Source organism: Canis lupus, chromosome 1, assembly GCF_011100685.1.
Source record: "Canis lupus familiaris isolate Mischka breed German Shepherd chromosome 1, alternate assembly UU_Cfam_GSD_1.0, whole genome shotgun sequence".
Lineage (NCBI taxonomy): Eukaryota > Metazoa > Chordata > Mammalia > Carnivora > Canidae > Canis > Canis lupus.
The window spans coordinates 63,095,399-63,112,511 of record NC_049222.1 but is presented as its reverse complement, the minus strand read 5'-3'; the positions used below and the strand labels follow the sequence as shown (position 1 = coordinate 63,112,511).

Sequence of the window (17,113 nt, the reverse complement as noted above, 5' to 3'; positions counted from 1 at the left end):
AGATAAAGAAAAAAAAGCAAAGATAAATAGAATATTTCTGAGCAGAAACTTGAGTTAAGCTGCCTCTATTCTAAAATAAACAGGGTCAGAAAACTCCCATTTTATTTTCCAGTGATAGGAACAGAAAGCTACATGGCCTAAATACTAAAAAATAATAAAATCTTCAGATCCAGGCTGAACACCCAAAGACTAAAAATAAAGCAGTTGTCTGCTGACCACTGATTACACAGTACTCTGTAGCAGCTACAAAATATAATGTGTTCATCAGTAACTGATGAGCCGACATCAGCCTGGTTTTTTCCCATTACAATAGAAATAACTGAATATTTGTATTATAAATATATTGATTGTTCAGAGAGTACAAAGCAGGTGATCCACATCGTGTGGCTTTAGATTGAGAAAATGAACAAACCACAGACTAAATTATGGGCTTCAGCCCATCTTTATGGAAGTAGACCATATATTGGCTCAGCTTGACTTTCTATTAAAAGGTTAAAGCTTTGATAGGCACCATATGATCTCTGTGAAAACTCTATGTGGATATTTTCTTTCATCTTTGTTCTTTTTTATAGTCTTCCTATTTCAGAAAATTTCTTGTGTACTCCCTCACTCTGTACTCATCTTCTCAAAAACAGTTATTTCTCTTTAAACCCCAGATTCTAGAAATACATCATGCATCAGTCCACTTTGTTGAAGATTATTTCAGAGTGTTTGGCATTTTATTGTAAACTAATCAGTTGTTGATTTATCGTATGTGCTTTATCAATTATTTATCTTTGTATTTTCAGATTCCAAGAAAACAAAAACACCTGTAGAAGGTATTGGAAGTATTTTCCTTTTCTGTCTTATATTTGATGAATTCCCAAATTGCATTTCCTCTTAAAGGATTATTGTAGAAGAAAAAACAATACATGAGAATATGGGATAGAGGAGAGAAAGTGAGAGAGAGAGAGAACATGTGGGAGAGAGGCAAATATTTTCTGACAATATTGCTATGAGGTATATTTGGCAAAATAAAAAATAAATACTGTGTATGTTTACCTTTCACAATAATTATTTTCAAAGAAATGTTTCTTGACAAAAAATTGAATAATGTTCAGAATCAAGCATTTATTTTACTAGAAAGCATAAATTCAATTAATCTTGGATACATCAGCATCAGTTAGGAACTGAATCGTCCCCTCTAAGTCTTGAATAGAATCATTACTCATCTGGCAACTCATATGTTTCTTTTGTATTTGCTTATATGTGATTATGTGTTCACCTGTGTTTAAGAAGACTGCAAGATATATATCATTGAAAATGGCTAAACCGTGTAATCCTAGTTTGATGCATTGTCAAACAATGCTTTGCACTCAAATTATGGAAACGCCTATAGTAGTAATCGGCAATACCTCAGAGCAACCTGAAATTCGAGAGAGAATGGTGGAAGGGGTTGGAAAAATTTTAGTCTAGTCAATATGTTGGGGGAGTAATTTTACCTTTAAACATTTTAAAAGCAATTGGTTTTTTAAATTGTTTTTATTTCTTTCAACAGAACATCCCAAGGGAAAAAGTAAGGAAATGCATGCAAAGTATATTTGTGTATATGTTTTCTTTTTTTCTCTTTACAACTATTATTGGCTTGCTGGTATATTTAGACTTGCAGTTTTGAATATCTCTTTTATATTTGATGCATGTGAGCTCTACTTGTTATTTTTTGTTAGAATGAAAAAAATATATATAACCTGAAGATCAGAGGGACTAAAAACCATGGCAGTCATTCTTAAATTCCTTCCCAAATTCATACAATCATCTAATAATATTATCCACAGCCTCATAACCAAAATTATAACTTCATTTCGGTTATTGGAATAAATTTAGTTCCTGTAAATTTAGTTCCTATAATCTGGTTAGTTCTCAGTCCTTAAAAAAGACCAAAGAGAAGTTGTTTTTCAGCCTGGTTTTATAACCTCTTTCCCTCTTATCTTTTTCCTTATATCCGTAAATATTTTGGCATGTCCATATGATATTTGACATTTCATTCTTAATGTGATTTCCCCCTTATAAGCACTGTGGCTTATATATGCATCGCTTGCAATCCATACCCTCCACTGTTGCTTTAACACCCTGTTAAAGCTGTTTGCTAACGGGAAAGCCAGATGCCTCTGCGTTGTATCTTTTGCAAGTACATGCTCTCTTCTGAAGGAATTAGGATATGTTGAACAAATGGAAACAAAAACCCCCCAATTTAACCCTATTCAATCAGCTGTTGAAAATCATCTCATTCCCAGAAATGCAGAGCTTTTAAAGATCCCAGTGATATTTAAAAAACGTCTGTTTTAAAACATACAACACTTTTTGAAGATTTTATGTATGTTTTGGTCCTCCAAAAGGTGAGGACACTGAGGCATTCTATGTCATAAAAATGCTCTAAGATGTTCTGTGGAAAGAATCATGAAATTATAGTACAACTCAGCCAGGGGGAGCAATCTATCTATAGAGAAGTATGTGTTCCTTCAGTTTCAAATTTATGTGTGTGCACAGCTGCTGATGAGCATTGGCTCACAGACAGACACAGAAACACTCTATAAACCAGTGCACCAGCAGGAAAATGGAGGATAACCAGAGATGTGAAAAATGATGTTAAATAATATATATGTAACCTTAAGGCCCTCACTTTATTGCAGGCTATATAATTTAAAAGATCTTGCAGACACACTGCATCTCTTTGGCAATCTTCAGAGAATTGGTATATTTAATTTTTTTTTAAAAAGGCCTTCCCAGGCATTCATTTACATCCCTCACTGAGAAGTTTGGTGGATTGTGACTTGGGCAGTAATAGAGAAAAGAAAAAAAAAATTCCTCTAAACAACTAATAATTCATTTTAAATTAACTTGTTTGCTCCGGTTTATCATCTAGAGTTGTTTTGTTTTGTTTTGTTTTTTTAAAAAGATTTATTTATTTATTTGAGAGAGAGCTCGCATGCTCGTGTGCTCACGTGTGAGACCACCAGTGGGGGGTGGGGGGAGAGCAGAGAGACAGAGAGAGAGAGAGAGAGCCTAGAGAAGTCGACTCCTGTCAGAGCCTGGGGGCTGACGTGGGGCTGGATCGCACAACGCACAAGATCATGACCTGAGTTGAAACCAAGAGTCAGACTCTGAACAAACTGAGACACCCACCCAGATACCCCCAGACTTGCTTTTATTGTTGTTATGGTTATATCTTTGAATTTGTTTGACTTAGACTTTCTATCTTTAAGATTGCTTCTTTCAATTATACATCTCCATCCCTGTATTCTTACTTTGCTTCTACTTGTCTAGTTATCGCAATTAAGAAGTTATTCTTTTCTGAGTTTAAAATAAATCATGGTTGAGAAACAGGGTGAAAAGTACATGGGGGGATCTTCCTATACATATTTTTGAAAATTTTTATAAACTATAATTTTTTCAAAATAAAAAGCAAAAACAAGTCAATCATAGCTATGATTTGGCAGTCCTTGTTGAATTAAAGAGTATTTTACTTTATATTTATCAAAGATAATTCAATAACGATATCTTGAATTATCTTACATAATAAGTGCTCTTAACATTGTTCCAAATTAGCACGGGTGTTTTTCTGTTTATATGATGGCTTTCTGTTGTGATTGTAAGGGTCTTATTTTACCTTTGTAATACCACATATGCCAGAATTCAGTTTTGATGCATACCCAGATTGACTTCCAGTATTTTTTCAACTATCATTGCTTTGCAAATTTCTTAGATACATTACATGAATGGTGTTTCAGTTCAGCAGTAAATTAAGCAACACATTTAATTGCTCCATATTTTTCAAACAACTTTTGGCATGTTCTCACTGTGTTTAATTTTAGCTAAGTCACCTAAGTGTCTTCTTTTTGACTTGTGACGCTTGGTCAAGTCATTTGTTTATTTGTTTTACTGCCTGCATGCTTCTTGAGAGTGGATAAATTGCTCTTTATACTTATATGACTACATTCTTGATAAAATTGTACGCTTGAGTGACTGATGAGATGACTGTAGATTTGATGGCTCTCTGTGTTCCCAAAATATAGTTCTTAAAATTCTTTCAGCGTAAACATCTTCTGGTCTCCAAAATGTATTCATTGAATGAAACTTTAAAATAATCTCGTTGTACCTTTTCTTTAAAAAAAGCTTATAATAATGTACCTATGTTAAGACATTTCCTGAAAATCTTCTTTTAAATCAATTTGACAAGCTTGTCAAGGCAAAACAAAAAATAGGATTGCAGATAATAGCACTTCGCATAAAATTAGTACTTGCACTTTGTATAAAATTAGTTCTTATTATAATATAAATGTCGTCTTACTCTTGAGGCCAGAATAATGCATTGTCTCATACAATATTGACAGAAGTGGGTTCTTAAAAAGAAATACTATCTAAAAAGGACTCTATACGGAGCATTTGTCCTAAAAACAAGGGAAATGTGTTTTATTTTCCCCCGAAAATTCAATCTATTTCAGTGTCTTCAGTTTGCCGCAGAAAGGCCTTTGTCTTAAATAACTTTCAGTATAAGAAGAGTTCACCTTCCAAGAGGAACTCCAGATGAAATCTGTCCAACTGTATCTGAAAATCATTTTAAAAGAGCTGAAATAATTATCCTTTGTGTTTATTTTTTATCCCAAATTTATTTCATGTTGACCTAATACAATAGCAAACTAAATGTTTTCCATTATTTATAGACTCTAATTAATTTTTTTGGTTTATTATCCATGAAAAATTTAATTCCTCTTACACAAAATATTTTTATGCTCTTCTGTGAAGGAACTCAGTGAGGGAAAGAGAAGGAAAGATTTCTTTTATTCATTTTATTAGTTTGTTTTATTAGTTGCTGCAGTGTAGTATTAGCACATATATGTTTATCTGTGCTAAAGCGATTAAATTGTGACATATAAAATTGGAATAATAATAATAATAATAACAATAATACTATGTTTCAGAACAGGAAAAGAAAGAAAAATACGTGGAACCAGGTAACTGTTTTTAAATTCCTCTATCTTACTTTCATTATATTAATTTGCAATTGAATACTGAATTGTGATAGAATGGCTTAGAATGTTGACTTTTTCCTTTTCTTTTGTTTGATGCAGCAAAGTCGTCAAAGAAGGAACATTCAGGTGAGTTAGATTCATGTTCCTGGATTCTTCCTACCTGATGTCCCATGTTTATTAATATTGCAGCCTCAGACAGGTGGTAAGGACGATGCCAAGAAAAGGCAGAAAATCCCTTCAACCCATGGTCTTTACTTAAAATTCATGACATAGAGTTAATATCAATGTAGTTTCAGAAAACAGAAGCCAAATAATATGTTAGACTCTTGCTGTCCACTGAGAGTTCTGTGAACCAGCAGCATCAGGTTGTTAGAAATACAGTGTCTTTGGCTTCATCAGGGACTGACTAAATCAGAATCCCTAACTTCCTAAGACCTCCCATGAATTTGTCAGAGCAGTGTGTGAGAAGCACAGCTGAGTGTAAAATAACAAAAACAAAACAAAACAAGAAAAAAAAAACCCACTTTCTGTAAATGCATCCAATATTGCTTTACTTGTAAAATATGGAATATTCAATTCCAGCAAATATTCTCGCCCTATTCAAAACATTACTTAATGACATTCCTTGAGTACTCAGGGGAGCTGCAGCGAAAGTAGAGGCAAATTTTGCCCTCAGTATATTTATATTCTAATGGAGGAAAATTGAATTGAGAATCAACCATCAGTAAAACACACATACAAACAAATATATCTAAGAATACTGTTGGTGTGGATTCCAAATGGCTTTCTTAAAGGTTTCTATCATTTAGCTTGCCCTATCAGCTATTTCAAATTAAAATAAATGCAACTTTCTAAACCTATTTTACTGACTTCATTTTAAAATATTACATGTCGATTTTGCCTTCAAATTTTACTCAACGAACGTCACCAAGTTTTCGTTTGTGGGTATGTATGTGTAGGTAGTCATAGATCAATTTAATGTCCATTGGTTGTCTTCCCATTTTATTGCATTTAAATGGAAATTGCATTTACCCAGTGTTATGTAAATAACCAACCACACAAATTTAACTCAACTATTTCCTACCCCACCCCCATGCCTGCCACAGACTACAGCAAACAACAGGTTCAAAGCTCCATTTCTTATTCTTCTAAGTTTGTGAAACTTCCTCAGACAACGCAAATCCATTTAGTTTTTTTCTCCAACTAGTTCCCATAGCATCATCCTTTTTTCTTTATAATAGGCACTCACAATACTGTTATAATTACATTACCTTTTCTTGTTTCCATTTTAAAGAGTCAGAAATTAGAGTGCCTATTATAATGCCAGGCATACATACTGTAGGCACTTGATAATGGTTTATTAAATGAAAGGAGAAATACCAAATAGAATAACCACATTTAAAAAAATAAAAGGGAATGACTTTTAAATATTTTCCAAGATGAAATAAATAATCACATTTCATCATTTCACATTAACATTGATATTATTTATCCTTTGGGAAGGAATGCTTTTGTCTACCTTACAGAGAACAGAGATTTGTTCATTTGTGAGTAAGATTCTCACAGGTGGGCCAAACACATATTCTCATTTATGCACATATGCAGAAAACTAAAATAGAGTATATATCATAGAAACACATAAACATGGAGAAACATTCAGAATGACTATGAGTATAATCAGTTTCAAGAATATTAATAAATAGCTAACTATTTATTATTATTGTCTAATATTAAACATGACAAAATACAATAACTTAAATTGCTTGAAATCATTATCTGTTTATTTCAGAGTATGATTACAGGGTAGCAGTGTGGCAGTAATTAGCTCTATTTTAACAATTGAAACCATCGGATAATTTATTAATTCTTTTCCTATGACTTTAAGGAAAATGCACTGGCTTGTATATAAAAACAATCAAATCCTTAGCTAATTGAAAAGGAAAACAAAATGAATAAATTGTGAATGAGCATTCTGTGTTGGGAGAAGATATATATAAGTATAAAAAAATCTGTGGTTCATGGCATGTATTTATAGTACATCAAAGAAAATGTCACAGTGTTGTATTTTCTCCTTCTGAGACCAGTGTTTTTCCTTAGTTTCCAAGGTTATAATACAATCTTTAAGAAAATAAATAACCTTAAACCTATTTGAGAAAGAGACTGTGGACTTGTAATTAATTTAGATCTTCTTGTTTCTTGTCTTTAACAGCTCCAAGTGAAAAACAAGTAAAAGCAAGTATGTTGAATAAAATTAAAAAAAAAAAAAAAGAAAAGAGCATATTTCAGCAGCTTACTAATTTAAGTTTTCTGCTATAGACAAGGCTAATGCTAATTTTCGAGGCTGGCTTACCAAATGTTTCTTGCTATTAATATTTGTTGAACTAATATACATAATTATTCAACCTTTTCTTTTTTATCCATTTATTCTTCTTAAAATTTATTTTCATTTGGAAATGTTAATTTGTCCATATCATAACTCCTTTCTGAGTAGTTTGTATTTTTATTTTTTATTTTGATGAATAAATGATCTCTTCAGTTTCTTAAGCACATCAGACTTAATTTTCCTATTGATTAATCACTTGACCACATAGGTAGGCAACACAATTTGAATACCAGTGAAATCCATTGTGTCTTGAATGAAATGAAACCCCTAATAATTCTAACTACTGTTCATGTAATGTCATAATTTCCTTCTAAGGTTTATATCTTCAGATTATGAATACTGACGGAGAATTGATACCATGGCATTTGCATCCATATTAAGTTTGACAATATACTTAGGAAAAATGCTGGTTTCTTTGATGGTTTTTCTGAATTAGGTGAAGTACCTAACAGATTGTCACTAATGAAAATTATTTTAGGTGTAATGACTTCTAAGCTTTTCTAAGATTATGGTCAAATCTCAGTTTTATGCATGATGTAAATACAATAATATTTTTCATTTGGTTTGGAGCTGCATAGGTATTAATGATGGTACTAATACATAAAACAAATGTGTGTTTTATTTAGTGTCAGGATTTGAGATAGAGTATATCATTGGTGGATATATCAGATAAAAATTAGAAAATATAATTTTGAGTAACTAGGTAGGTACTTTTAAAAAATTAGAGTTGGAGGTATTTACATAGACATTCTAGACTTTGAGAGGTGTAACACGTATCTAAAATTTCATTTGTATTTTCATGAAAAATTTTAGTTGAATGTAAAGCTGATTGGAACTTTATATTATGGAATCCTCAGTATGCTAATACTTTGTAGAAATGCATAATCAAGAAAATATATAAAACAAAACTGATAATTTTGCAGCACTGGTAGAGAACTTTAGATTGAAGATTATGCTAAAAATGAACACTTTCTTCCTAGAAAAATACGACATATAGATAAAAATGTTGATTTGCAGTAAAACAACCCTGTAAGTTTTGCTGTCTATGAAACACACCATCCAATCAAGTTTTGAAGAGATCAGCATCTTTTGCAGGAAATTAGCAAATTGAGTTGCTAAATCATCTTAGGCCCATTATAAAAGTTTCAAAAGAATTAATACTCAACTCTTCACATGGTTGAGAGATTTAGACTTAACAGAAGCATTATCCCTCAATAAAAAAATTTAGAGATAATACATAAATTGTTTAAATTTTCTATTAACAACATGAACATCTATTTCTTCAAGTAAAAGTTGCCTTTTAGTCTTGAAACTATACAACAGAAGAATTTTTTCAGGGCAGCCCCGGTGGTGCAGCAGTTTAGCGCCGCCTGCAGCCCAGGGCGTGATCCTGGAGACCCTGGATCGAGTCCCACATCAGGTTCTCTGTATGATGCCTGCTTCTCCCTCTGCCTGTGTCTCTGCCTCTCTCCCTGTCTCTATGAATAAATAAATAAAATCTTAAAAAAAAAGATTTTTTTCACATCTGCTATGTACAATGGGCCTTTTGTAAAGTTATTGCCTAATGTAAAGGTTGCATATCATTAAAAATACTCTTGAAAATTCCTAAAATCACCATATATGAGCACATAGTTTTGTGTATATAACCTAAAAATTTGGGATATGATTTTACAGTATCTTAAATTACGAGAACAAATGAGAGTAAGATGTATAGCTAAATCAAGGTAAATTAAGTATTTATATGATACAATTGCAAGGTAATTTGGCATTAGCACTTCATTCAAGGAAATAACTAGAATGTCAATTAGGTTGGCGTGTGGAACCATTTCTTCTAGGTCCTAAGGAAATCAAAATTACTATAGGAAAAATACTGGAGGACACAGACAAACCCAGGAGCTGTATCAGTTCAGGGTGTTAGTTATCATGGTACCATGAGCTTCAAGGAAAGGGAAATCTTTCAGGTTCAATGATGTAGTGCTGTGAAGCAGCACTTAATACCTCCACATACAGAGTTATGTGTCAGTAATTCTGTGAATGGATGAAGACTGGCTGGGACCAAGCAGACATGCCAAACCTAGATTTACAATTTCTGCAAGTTAACACAAACCCATCTATCATAGGACATACAAAAATGTCTCAACACACCCAATTCCCTTCTCTGCAGTCCACTGTCCCTGCTTTCCCACACACTGGATAGCAACACAGGAGCTGACACTATGACATTTCCATTTCCAAGCAGGAAGAGGATGAAACAAGCAGATTTTGTAAGCCTTAGGTCATTTCAGATCTTTATCATTCTCCTTGGTGAATCTTCAGGAAGGAATGCAGTAGTCAAGGATTAGCAAATGTGTTTGACTACATCGTATCCTTTTTCCCCCAAGGACAATTCAGTGACCAGTGTGCCTCAAGACCTTGAGAAACACTGCTATTCATTACTTCCTTCTTTATATCAAGGACCACAGGGCTCTGATCATATATTCCATGTGCATATTCTCTCAGTCTCTGGTCAGTTTGAATTTTGAGCAAAAAAGTCTCCAAAGACCAAATCAGGACCAAAGGCTAGCCATTTTAAATCGTGGGTTTAAATTTACATGAAATGGCAATAATCAGGCATTTTTCTTCCCTTGGATATTAGTACCGCATTAGATTTGTGATATGCTCGGCCACCAAGCTTATGTCTATCACTTAACTACATTTCAGTACCTAAACATGTGAGTCTATCAGTTAATCTACTAATGCATGTCAAGATTCTTCAGGAGAAGCAGTATACAGAATTTTAAGATAAAGTCCCTTTGGGGCACCTGGCTGTTTCAGTCAGTGGAGCATGTGACTCTTGATCTTGGGTTGGTGAGTTTGAACCCCATATTGGATGCAGAGATTACTTTTTTTTTTTTTTTTTTTCAGAGATTACTTTTTATAAAAAGGAGATAAAAAGTCCCTTGAATTTCATTAGTTATATGATATTAGAAAGAGTACTTGGGTACAATTTATATTAGTCAAAAACATGGCATGGCTTTTGGGATTCAATTACATACTCTGTCATGGAAATTCCTGGGGGAAATATCTATGGGCCTGAACAATAAGTCTGATGTTAATAAAGTGTGTCTAGAACACAGATTTTAGGAGCACTTGAGTGGTTCAGTGGTTGAGCTTCTGCCTTTGGCTCAGGTCATGATCTTGGGGTCCTGGGATTGAGTCCTACATCAGGCTTCCCACAGGCAGCTTGCTTATCCCTCTTATGTGTCTCTGCCTCTCTCTGTGTTTCTCTTGCATAAATAGATAAAATCTTTAAAAAAATAGAACACAGATTGCATCACATGTATGACCATGAATCTCAGTTGGTTAAAACAATATTCATATTCATATTCATATCATTTCAGAATAATTATTACTAGCACTTCCTTTCACTTGTTCAGTTTGGATAGTAAATTATAAGATCATGCCCCAAATCACAGACAATTCTGGCTAAATGAATTCAAAATATTATTGATATAATTCTAATAAAAGACAAACTACACACTTGGAAAAGATATCTGTAGCACATATAAGTAGCAAGAGATGAGTAGCAAAAAAATAAATAAAAATGAAAGACAAGATGACTTGATAGACAGTGGGTAAAAAAAGTGGATAAAAAGATTTAAGTAAGCATTAAAAACAACTCCACAAATCATTTATAAACATATCAAAAATATTCAGTCTCTTAGTATATTGGAATTTTAATTAAAGCTCTACAATAAGAACTGTTGTACACATGCCAGATTGACCAAAAAAGAGGAAAATGATTATTCTGGTAATGGTAATGACGTGAAGCAATAGAAACTCTCACATACACTGTTGGTGTGAATGTAAAATTTGGGGGAACATTCTGGCATTTATCTGGAAAAATTAAACATGAGCAAATGCTATGACCCAGTAATTTCACTTTTAAGAAAATTCTTGCACATGTGTACCAGGAGACATGCGTGGAAATGTTCATAGCAGGATTATGTATAACAGCACAAAATCAGATGTGACCTAATGTTGATTGGCAGGAGAATGGATGTGTAGGCATTAGAATATATACATACACATATATATAGTGGAATACTATACAGCAGTTAAAAATGATAACTACAGCTCCTCATGTCAACATGGCTTCTGTAAAAGGTTAAACTGAATTTATTTAAGCAAACAATGATTTGAATCAAGCAGTGCCAAAAACGAAAAATAGTTAGGGGTACTCTGTAGTCAAGGGCTAGGGCAGAGGCTTAAGAAGACACAGAAGCAAAGCAAAGCAATTATTTAATTGACTCGAATTTAAATGTTCATTTCATTGAGAAAACTTATTTGACCATCTTGATAGTTGTTCTTAAGTTTTAGTTTTCTCAGAAAAATCTAGATAATTCTGGCTTCAGTTTATTTACGTAAGCTAGCAAAGTCACTAGACTACCCCGGCTTAATAGCCTCTTTCACTATTTTAACACTGCATCTCAACATGATGTTTTGAAAGAAGCAAATCACAATAGGTAAATAATATAAATCAATTTTTATAGCTATCTCACTAAAGAATATAATATGGTCTATATAAAAATTATCTTCATTTAAAAATAAGTATATATAATAAAAAACTGTACTGAAAAATAAGGAAATGATTCATACAAAATTTAGGACAATGATGATTCTGAGATGAAAGGAAAGGCATGAGGTAGTGGAATGAGTTAAGAGATTTCAAAGTTTTAACAATATTTTATTTCTTAAGCATTTTTTTCTTTACCATTTGTTAAAATGTGTGCATATGCTATATGTCTTTCTGCCTCTCATTTCTATAATATTTATCATAATTAATTAGGCTTTAAAAACCCAGAGAATGAGAAGATAGAAGTGGTGACATTGTGTTGCAGCTCCCTCCGGCCATGATGGACCACAGAGAGATAAGCAGCTGGGGTAGGGGGCGGATATAAGCAAAGGATGTGGTTGTCTGTGGTTAGAGTGACATATTATGTGTCTGCAAGTATCACTGAAGTGGAAAACTGATGAGGTAGCAGACAGCAGTAATATTTGCAAGAAAAAATGCCTTGACTTGGCAGAAGGAGATGGGATGCAGGCTGGACTGGTATTAAATAGAGGCAGGGACTGAGCATCCTGTGGGATGCGCAGGAAAACAAATGGCACAGGCGGTGCTGGCGAGGTAGGGAAAATATGAGGTAGTGTAGTCTGCTTTTACTTTGTCTATGAATTTGTCCTAGCAGCTTGCCTCTGCACTGCAGGATACTGGTAGCTTGAGGAGGGGAGGGAATGCACGGGCTTGTTGTCTAGAATGAGAAAACAAACTCCCTACATCTGTGCTAGTATTGCTGGTCAGGGCTGAACACTCTCTTAAATATTGAACTGAGACCTTTCAAGTGAGATCTGCAGCAGGGTGAGTTTGGATGGCTGTTTGGGTGGCAGGCATAAGGTAGTTTTGGTGTTTGGGGGGCATAATGGGTTGAGTTGTGTCTGCCCCCACCAAAGGATATGTTAAGAGTCTTAAGTCAGTACCATTGAAATGTGACCTTATTTCAAAATCAAGTTAGGAAGAGGTCATACTGGATTAGAATGGGCCCTGAATCCAGTGACAGGTACCTTTATAAGGAGAGGGAGATTTGGAGACACGTAGAGACACACAAATGAAAGATAACTATGAGAACATAAAAGGAGGAACTGAGGTGGTGCATCTATAAACCAGTAAATGCCAAAGGTCACCAGGAACCACCAGGAGCTAGGAAGAGGCAAGGAAGGATTCTTTCCAGGAGAATTCAGAAATGACTTCAGAGGATGGCCCAACAACACCTTCATTTTGGACTTCTTGCCTCTCGAATGGTGAAAGAATAAATTTCTGATGTCTTTAGCCACCCAACAGTTGAAAAGCAGTCTGGGAGACCACTGCAGCTAATGATTATTAAAGTAAACACTAAGTGAGTGATGTTACCATGGCTCATTTAAATATAAGCTTGGTAAGTGAGAAAAAATATATACAAATATAAGCTTGGTAAGAATTAAAGTGAGAATATGAAGAAGATCTGGAGACTGCGAAAGGCGTAGGATCAAAAGAATGAAAGTATTGATGGAGTCAGATTCTATTTGGAAAAGGTTCTTGAGTAAGTGAGATATGAGAGAAGAATGGTGCAGTGATGCCAGAGAATAGGATTTGGGGGATCAAAGTTTTGGCAGCAAAAGAAAAGTCCAAGAGTATGTTGGTTGGTGGGTGGTAGCAATCAGAGAATTGGAGTCCAGTTTTTAGAAGTGAGGAGGCTAAGGCAATGAGAGATCAAGCGGGCATATGAATTGTGTGTGTAAGTGACTCCCAATCCTGGTTAAATGTCTTGGGAAACTTCCAGTATATATTATAGTCCAGCCTTATCCCAGACTTAGAATCTCAAAGCTTTCCAATTATGGACTCGTAATAGCCCCCTCGCTTATTCTAATGGGAAACTGTGATTGAGAGTTGTTTTGAATCAAATCTCACAGCAGTAATGGAGAAGATGACAACTATGCACAAAAATACTCAATGAGAAATGGGGCAAGGATATAAGGCTGGTTAAAGACAATGAAAAAGAGGGATAGGGCCAGGTGCAACCTAATAGTGTTTATTTCAAAGGAACTGGAATTTAGAGGAAGCAAGGCGATCACAACCTTTGAGAAGTAATGAGACAAAGAGGATATATACATCACTTCCGGAAGCTTTGGTCCGTAGGGGATGGGAAAACAAACTTTCTTCATTTTAGAAGACTGCTTGCAGGGATGCAGTGTCCTTAGGGGGCGAGGTTAAAAGAAGTGGTTAAAAGAAGAAAGCAATGCACATTCTGAATAGAGGCTGAGGGTACAGGGGTGTGTATTGTGGTGGAGTTGACTTGGAAAGGACTTGGAAAGAGTCTATTTTTAAAAGAAATGTAAACTCTGTTTTCCCCCGGAAGCCTAGACTCATGGTAGCAACTGAAGTAAAGGGAGGGAGATCCCTGAAGAATTAGTCTTGACTGTGTCTTAGGGGGACATTTGGTTATCAGTGTCAAACTGTGGTCCAGACCAGCAACACAAGCATCACTTGGGAATTGATTAGAAATGTGAATTCTCAGGACATGCCCCAAACTCACTGGCTTAAACCCTCTGGGCTCAGCATCTGTGTTTTAACAGCCCATGGGTGACTCCGATGCATGCTGAGAACCACTGATGTGAAGTCTTTATCTGGAAGGTATATAACAGCCAGGAGTCTGGATAGTCCTGAACTCAGGGTCTTAAGGCAGCCTGGAGAGGAGGATACTCACATGACTACTTGCCTAGACTCAACTTGTAAAGCTTGTGGTATCTAACACTCTGGAATTAAAACCTGAACATAATGTGAAGGCCTTCTTTGACATCTGATCTTTCTCACCACTCAATGTCATAGGGAGGGCAAGAGGGCATGAAGAGTCTTATTGTTTAGGCTGTTCCCAGAGGCTCCACTGTTGAATGTATATGAGTGAGGGGGATATATTCAGATACCAATAAGAATAAAAATAAACTTAGGTGACTAAGGAGAATAACATCAAAAAGTCAAAAAGTTATTAAAATAAGTAAATCAAGATTTATAAATATTGACCAGTTCATTAGTATTTTTCTTTATTTTCTTCCGAACTAGAGAAAACTTTAATTAGCACGGATTTGAGGTCCAAAATTTTGTACTAGGACCAGCATTTCAAATTATGTCTTGAAAGCAGCTCTCTTATATTCTACACTAGATATTCAGAGAAACTGCAAGAAGACTCTTGGGCCTTTTGTTTTCCACCACCTCCCTCTCTCTGTCTCTCTAAGAAATATTCAAATGGAATTTTACATAATATTAGGGTGAATCTTTTATAATATAAAGCTAATTGATTGAGGTCAAATACTGCTTGCCATCCCCATAATTAAGACTAAATGAAGAAGTCTTTTGAAGTCCTCTTCCCTGCAACTCATGCATCATTTTAGATTTAAGCATAAGCCAATTAGTATTCCAGTGTATTTTGTGAAATAAGCCACCTTGTTTTATGGCCACTACTTACATAAGCACTAAGATTTAATGCCATGGAGTTGTATCTTGGAGAGATAAGAGAGTTCATTACCTAAAAAAATATGTAAGTACTTGATAGAGTGGTTTTTCTCTGCTGCTTGCTTTGCTCTCAGGTGCCATGTTTTATCTTTTGGGCACTTTTAGTCTTGTCTGATTTACAATATCATAATATATTGACCTGGCATTTCTGATATCCATTTCTCATTCCTTAATATCTGAATTTGCAGAAACTGAACGAGCCAAAGAAGAGACTAGTGCTGCCTCAACTAAAAAAGGTAAATGCAGCGTAAAGAAAAAGATGCTATGGCTATAGCTTATTTCTGCTAAGGTTTCTAACTTAATGTCTTGTTCAATGCTTATAGAAGAGCTCTATTTATTGATTATACTATTTCATTGATACAGAAACAGACCCACTTTGCACAAGATTTATGGGATCTGTGCTAACAAGGTTTTGTCTTCAGTGTTCTAGTTCCAAAGGTTTCATTCCTTTAGGGTGATAAACTAAAACCAGTAATTATAGTACAGTTGCAAGTTAGTTTTTTAAAACTGGAAAAATGCTGCTATTTAAGCTCAACAGGATCCCAATCATCTGAAGAGCATTCAAATTCAATATACTCCCTTAGGAAGACAAGGCTTGAACAAATGAAACTTGGAGTAGGAGATCTTACATGAACAATGCTCACGTTGTGCTTGAATAATATTAGATTAGAAAATGTGCTTCTTGAAATGCTTGCTCACTTGGGGACATTTTGCTTTAAGAAATATTAGAAAGTTTGGAATTTAAGTTTCAGTTATTTCTCTTAACCATGTTGAATCAGAGGCAACTGTTTACATGAATATTGACTCCCTTTAGGAGACATTAAAAATAGTATTTTTGAGAACATTACTATACATTAAAATTAATCATCATGATTAGAAGTTTGACATATTTCCAATTCAAAATACACTGGATTGGGACTCCTGGGTGGTTCAGTGGTTGAGTGTTGGCCTTTGGCTCAGGGTGTGAATCTGAAGTTCCAGGATCAAGTCCTACATCAGGCTCCCTCCCTGCATGGAGCCTGCCTCTCCCTCTGCCTATGTCTCTGCCTCTCTCTGTGTCTCTCATGAATAAAGAAATCAAGTCTTTAAAAAATAAAAAAAAAAAGAAAAAGAAAATATGTGATTCTGTTTTGCAGATAGAAATGAAATCAGTAATATATCCAATGTTGTTAGAAGCAGCATCTCAAGAGACCATTTAACAACCTCACATACACGCACACACACACCTCCACAGATACCTTTTCACACATACCCCAGTAAAACAGCATTCCATTTTTCTCCTAAAACACTCTCTTATTGCATGTACTTTATAGGGAGAATACATATCAGAACTCTAGGGAGATATAAATTGTAAATAGCATACATCCACATTCTCAATGCCAAGCAACTTATATACATATATATTAATATAAATGTATACATGGATATAAATTAACACAATATAGATTTATGTATTAGTTGATAAATTATAATATAAACTAAGATATTCCATTAACACATAAATTAATGCATAAGGTAGTATACATATATATATAAAGATAAGACAAAAATTAGATTAGATAAAGAATATTTAAAGAAAAAAATATAAATTTTTGTAAGGTAATTAATAGAAGCTAGAGTTATTAAAATTAAATCCTA

General features: G+C 34.4%; 1 protein-coding gene across 1 annotated transcript in view; it reads left to right on the top strand.

Annotated features, from left to right (window-relative positions):
* Positions 1-17,113, top strand: part of TRDN (triadin) — a 360,587-nt gene that overhangs the window by 224,921 nt on the left and 118,553 nt on the right. The window contains exons 15-20 of the mRNA NM_001389217.1: positions 789-818; positions 1,538-1,555; positions 4,959-4,991; positions 5,109-5,135; positions 7,219-7,245; positions 15,664-15,711. Coding sequence (NP_001376146.1) covers positions 789-818; positions 1,538-1,555; positions 4,959-4,991; positions 5,109-5,135; positions 7,219-7,245; positions 15,664-15,711 — 183 coding nt within the window. The remainder of the gene's footprint in view (positions 1-788; positions 819-1,537; positions 1,556-4,958; positions 4,992-5,108; positions 5,136-7,218; positions 7,246-15,663; positions 15,712-17,113) is intronic.